Below are 6,555 nucleotides of genomic sequence, written 5' to 3' on the forward strand. Positions count from 1 at the left end.
TGTGAATGGAGCCAGGACAGAACTATAGCTTCTAGGGGCAGAGAAGCCAGTTACACAACTGAGCCATTGAGCAATCTGTCTGATCCCTACTATTACCCTTGTGGGATAAGAGACAACTAAAGAAGGGGCCACAGATCAGCTAGGAAAACAAACGAAGCCTCATTCATTCCTACAGGCAAACGTCTACATATTTTCCAGGGACAGATGCAGGTACAATAGGGAAGATCCCCCAAATCAGGAAAGGTAAAACATGGGGTAACAGGTGGCTCTGATCATGTATTTGTTTTAGAAACAACCTGAGTATGCTTTTTCCAAATTTGCTTCTCTTAAAAGGGATATGGTGGATTGAATAGATTTTGTTCTGTTCCTAAGAACTTTCAACAAAAACAAACTTGCTTCTCTTGTAATGTCAATAACAGTACAAAACACTTGGCCTTTGATTCGAGATCTGGGAATATTCATAGCTTGATTAGTTAGTAGGTTTCTTCCTTATAAGAATGTTTATTTACTTGAGAAAAATAGAGACAGGAGGCCGCCACTTCATTGCTTAAGCGGAGGGCAATTGGAATATGAAAACGCTGACTCCGAGCAGCTTCCCCAACACAAAAGGGAAATCCAGCCCGGTCGGCATTCGCCAGGTGGCTGCCCGAATGCCAGAATTTGCAAGAAAGAGGCTTCCAGCCTCTGCCTGTGAAATGAGTCAGAGTGGGCTCTGCATTTTTGTGTGCGACATTTTCCTGCAACATCTGTACTTCCTCACAAAAGGCAAATACAAGAGGCATGCAGAGGGTGCAAAGGGAACACTCGCACGGTTCCATTTGCTCTTCCCCTCCACACCAGAATGCGAGAGGTCCCTTCCGCCAGCGCCCACCAAAGCTGCTGATGGACGGTGTGGAACCACTGGGGAGATAAAAAACAAGCCATTTCTAGCACCAGGCTTCAAAATGGTCCCAGACGCCAGAAAACACCTAAAGGTAAACTCTGTATTTTAAGTGGCGATGCCAAGAAGGGCCAGCTAAAGGGACTTAGGACAGAAAAAGGCTTATGGGCTCAGAAGGAGCTCCAGCAGGGGAGAAGTCTGCAGCGGCCACCGAGGGCCAGGCTCCATCCCACTGTGCGACAGGGGAACAGCCCAGAGACACTCCAGCCTAACAGAGCAGTGGAGTCAGGATCCCAAGCAGTTTAGGTGTAGACGCAGAGGGGAGCCTGAGAGACGCTGGAAAAGCCGTTGGGTTGCTACAGAGAAGTTTGCTTTTGTCTTTCCTTTACCCCAATATTTTTAAAGCAACATCGAGTGCCTGGCTTCAAGTCCGGAAATCCTTTAACTTAGCCATCTGGGATATGAAAGGCAGCCTGGAAATTCCTACTGCGAGCCCCACAGCATTCAAGTTTAAGGTGACAAAGAAGGTATCATTCAAACTAGGGCATTTTTAAGAGTAAAAGGATGTTTTTAATTACGACGCCAGGACAATAGGCATAGCCAGGACCATACCAGGTGAACTGGGTGGTCTCCTCAACCAACCAAGCTATCTGTGACTTAGGTGTAACCTGGGGTGGGGGTGGGGGTGGGCAGCGGGATCACCTCAATAAATGCGAAGAGACTGAGGCCAGCAGACCCCGAGGAAGTTGATGTGGACCCCTGAGATTTATCCCAGGTTCTTGGCCGTGGAACAACCGCTCTTCAGTCTTACTAAAGAAAGAAACCACAGAGCAGATGACTTCCTTCACGGTCAGTGTGAGCATCACATGCAAAGTTCTCAGGGCTGGGGGGAGCAGGGTAGCCCTGTGGTTTTTAACTGTCATTTCAAATGGCTCTCTCCTGCCAAACTGTACATACGGCTTGGTAACGGCCTCAAATGCACTTAGTTTTTTTAGCACTGTGTAACATTTATAAGGATTGCCCAGAGTACGTTGAAGGAATAGTATTGTCACAGTTCCCTAGAACAGGGGTCCCCAACTCCTGGGCCACGGACTGGTACTGGTCTGTGGACTGTTAGAAACCGGGCTGCACAGCAGGAGGTGAGCGGCGGGTGAGTGAGCGAAGATTCATCTGTATTTGCAGCTGCTCCCCAGCACTAGCGTCACCGCCTCAGCTGCACCTCAGATCCCCATAGAAGAACTGGTCCCTGGTGCCCAAAATGTTGGGGACTGCTGCCCTAGAGAAATAAAATCTACAGAGCAGGCCAACGATGGTAGAAATCAGCTCCCTGATGCCTGGGATGATTTCAGAACCCTTATGTCCTTCTTCCTGTCCTGCGTGGTGTCTTTATACACACCAATCATCTCATACAGTAGCCCTGGGCTCAAATTATACTTGACAGCAAAAAGACCTGCTCCTTGCATGATCAATGCTTTTGAGAACAGACAAACATTCAACTCCAATTCCAGGCATGTTAAACTACACATTCGAAAATCAGTTTTGGAACCACGATTCTGGCAAACAATTGCATACACATCATGCCTGAACTGGAAGACCACATGTCACACTGACGTTCGCCCTCGAAGTGAAAGAGGAAAGGAGGAGAAACTTACACTACTATCATCCATTCTCTCGCGCCTTTTAGATTTGTGTGTCTCATAGTCTTCCATGAGGGTCTGCATCAGATTCTTGGGCCGCTGGGATCCGGCAGCCTCTTCAGGGGCTAACTCAGGCTGCGAGCTGGGGCCTTCAGGTGTGGGGGATGGAGGAGGTCTGACTTTCTCTATTTTCCCTGAAACAATATGAAGAGAACACCCTTTCTAAGCTTGTCTGCTCATGACTGCTTTCAGAAACAAGAGAAAACTGGCAAAAAAAGCAACTTCTGACATAGAGAGTGGTACCAGAACAATGGTTAAGTGCAGGTCATTTTATCACAGGGATCAAAGCACTTGCGGATAATGTCATAAACCCATCCAACAAAGACCTCAAGGAAACCAGTGCTAAAAAGTCAGACCAAAGAAGCTTGTCAGGTGCTCTGCAAATATGTTAGGCAGATAGATGCTGGCTCCAATTGTGTTAGGGATATGTATTCTATCACACATCATAGAATTAGACTGTCAGAGGAGGTGGCGGCTTTGAACCTTAGAGACTCACTTCTTACAGATGAGGAAAACTCTTCTATGAAGAGAAGGGTGTGCTGAGGTCACTGGAAGCCAGTGAGGGGACCCAGTGAGGTCTCCTGGTTTCCTCATTAGGTTCTTTCTTCTCTCTCAAAGGCCACCAACTCTCACCTGACCTGCTCAGGCTTTTGGCATGAACAGCAAGTGTTGTAAAACCTTTGAATGAGAACTAGGTTTGTTCTTCTTACGTAGGCCAGCCTCATTCATTTACCTTACCTGCCATGGTCCTGAAGGCATTTGGGTTTGAGGCTCCCCCCCAAACCCCCACCCCCCACCCAAACCTTACAGAATGAATGCCAACAAAGGCAGCTTTGGTGTTGTAGAACAAGTGTGCCCTAGGCTTGGGAAAGGTGAGAGTTTAGCTTTGGATATGACTTACAGGGATTTTCAGATAAGGAGATCAGGTCCGTGGTGGCAGGGGTGCGGTGACTCCAAGCACTTTCGCTAAGACCTTCTGCATCTCTCCGTCTGGGGCAGTGCCTGCCTCTGACTTCTAGCCTATCGAAGGCTGGGGTTTATTGCCAGAGAGCCCCAAACGCACCTCTGAGGAGTTTCTTTAGGGGCAACAGTCATGATTTTCCCAACTATGTTCTTGTGGGAGACAAAGGGTCTACGAACAAGGAACGTGGAAAAACACACAATTCAAACCCAAAGTTTGGCAACTGCAGAGGGGAGACTAAAGCCCCATCTGACCCCTCCCAGTCCCAAGGTGAAGGCGACTCGTCTGTCTTTCTTCATCTTACCCCCCAGACTTTTAACTTGGCAACTGCCTAATGTAGCTGGACTCACTAGTGAAGCCGAGGGTCCACGTCCCCCTGTGGGCTGCTATGGCTCCTTTCTGGGCACAGCAGCTCCTTTTGACGGGAGCTGGAAACCCCTCTGGGGTTCAGGAAACTCAGGTTTTAATTTCTGCTCCTCCTTGAACTAGCTATGTGGTTGGCTACAGACAACCACTTAATGTTTCCACTTTAACCTTGGGCCAATCACTGAAGTTCTCTGAGCTTCAACTTCCCTGGTTATTGAATGAGAATTCTCGACAAGTTGTCTTTGAGGTCCCTTCTAACTCACACATTTTGCTATTCTATCAAATACCTTTGGCAAGAAGATTCACTTTACTGATTAAAAACGAAAAGCATATTGCCATCACATGTGGCGATTAGGTGGGAAGTTCTTTTTAATATGCAGAACAGGGCACTCCATCTGCGAGAGCCACCATTTACATCAGTAACTTAGGGAAACTCATTGCCTGGAGCTAAATTACTCAGCTCATTAAAAAACGTCTTTTGATATTGACAGTAAGGTAAAAAATACTTCAAAATCCCCATATTCACCAACGATGATTTTATTTTTTTAACAATCTCATACCTCTGGTAATATCACCTCTGCATACTTAATATACATCTCTAAAATTTCAGATTGATTTTTTAAATGAAGGTTTGAAGAACAATATAGCACAGGGGTGAGCATGCAAGGCCCTGGAGCCAGCCTGCTTGGGTTTGAATCCACAACCTACTTAGCAGACAAATAGCCTCAGGCAAATTACTTCCTGTTTTTCTATCTCAGTTCCCTCATCTGTAAAATGGGTGTGATTATAGAGGCACCAATCTCATACAGTCGGTATAAGGACTGAGTTAATATTTATAAAGTTAATATTTAGAAAAGCAAGCATCTAACTTATCTAGTTACTATTTATTTGGAATTTCGAAGAATAATATGTCTATAGAATGAGAATGAGCAATTCCATGGGTATTCTGCATAAAATTTTTGCAATTCTTCCAGAACTAGAAATGAACACCAAATTGACGAGGCTAGTCATCATTATTTTCCAACTGACCTCTCAAGTGTCCAAATCATCTCCTACCAGTTAAACGTCTAGAAAGCGTAGTGTATATTCCCTGCCTACACCTCCACCTTTTCACACATGCTACAGTACGTCCCCTGCTTCATAGCACTTCGTTCATACTTCTGTGAAAGCCTTTTCCACACACTGCTTTGTATCATATCTGGATGTTTAAGCTTCTCTTCTTAATTAAGCTGTAAAGTCATCTGAGGATAGGGACCATTTCAATCATCTATGAACTCCTTAGTTCATTTGGATATAAACTCCATTAAGGCAGGACCTTGTCTGTCCTGGTCACTGCTGGATCCCAGCACCCACTTTGGTATTTGGCACAAGGTAGAAGCTCGAGTTTGTTGAATGAACCAGTAAGTATATTATGAAATACACATAGCAGCCACTTATTAAATACTTGTGAATTGGGATAGAATTCCCAACAAAGAATCTGAGGCAAAGCCTTTAAATGTCTTCACCAAAGCACATGAACTAAAACAATCTTGGTCCACAGAACTGCAGACTCAATGGCTTTGTAGTCATAACAAGCATATTTATATGGCATTTCATTTATAGGCTTCACATCACTTGATCCTTACAACCACCTTAGGATGTAGTCAGCATGGATGTCATGACATCTGTGAACAGTTTTGATTACAGAGGCTCAGAGGCTAATGCAAGCCCAAGTTACATTAGCTAGTAACAATGGTCTGGAACCCAAAATGTCTTGATTATGGCTCAAAATTTTATGGTGGGATATAGGCTGAAAGGGAAGTGTAAAGAGCCTAAAGGGTTAATACACAGCCGTGGTCAACCATGAAACATTACGGACATTTCCTGGTTATTTCTTCGTATTCTATGCAGCAAAACAACCCATCCCTGGAGCAAGTTTCACCATTTACAGGCACTAGAGGTCGCATGAGTGACAGGAAAGAAAGCCTGGCCTAGCAGGAATAAAGCAGCTGCTTCCATAGAGAGGGTAGCTGAGAGGTTTGGGGAGGAACAGGGGGTTTCAGATAACCAAGCCCCTGGTTGAGCCTCAGGAGAAGCTGTCATGTGTCCATAGAGGAATGAGACACTGTGCCCCATCCCTGGACTTCTGGCCATCAGTCCAGTTGGTATCGGGAAAGTCAGCTTGGTCGGGCTTCTCTGCTGGGCCCTGAGATCTCCAACCAGCCTCCCCCGCTCCCCCCTCTCCCAGTATGATTCGGACCATGCACTATTAGGATTCCTATTAGGAATCACACAGACTGCTGAAAAGCTGAGGAGGGGCCTGTTCCGCACCCAACGTCTTCCTCAGAAGTCCAGTTTGCAAATAGTGGTTCTCAGAATTAGGATATTGAAAAAACTTCTAATGATCCTCCCCAAGTGGTGGGCACTAATTGTAAATAATTAGATCCCTCAGGGATCATGAATGAGATGTGAACTGTCTGTGCCACAGGCCTGGAAAGTCCATCTCATCCTTGTCTCCGGCCTTGTAAGCCCCCTTGAAATTACTTGGACATACCCTGTGAGAATCCCCCCAAAATGGTGCTCATCTGTGGAGCTCATGGGCATGCATCTCACCCAGTACCCCCAGGTTCCATCCCCACCTGCCTCATCCAGACTTGCTCCCATATGTGCTG

The 6,555-nt window shown here is 45.9% G+C and overlaps 1 protein-coding gene across 4 annotated transcripts in view; it reads right to left on the bottom strand.

The window, feature by feature from the left end:
• Nucleotides 1-2,466: 2,466 nt before the first annotated feature.
• LOC105295323 (paralemmin-2) overlaps nucleotides 2,467-6,555 on the bottom strand; it is a 318,042-nt gene continuing 313,953 nt past the window's right edge. For all 4 annotated transcript variants that reach the window (XM_011364934.2, XM_023533462.1, XM_023533464.1 and 1 more), the window contains one exon: nucleotides 2,467-2,711. In XM_011364934.2, the coding sequence (XP_011363236.2) occupies nucleotides 2,482-2,711 (230 nt within the window). In that variant the 3' untranslated portion in view covers nucleotides 2,467-2,481. The remainder of the gene's footprint in view (nucleotides 2,712-6,555) is intronic.

This window comes from Pteropus vampyrus, unplaced genomic scaffold, assembly GCF_000151845.1.
Source record: "Pteropus vampyrus isolate Shadow unplaced genomic scaffold, Pvam_2.0 Scaffold103, whole genome shotgun sequence".
Lineage (NCBI taxonomy): Eukaryota > Metazoa > Chordata > Mammalia > Chiroptera > Pteropodidae > Pteropus > Pteropus vampyrus.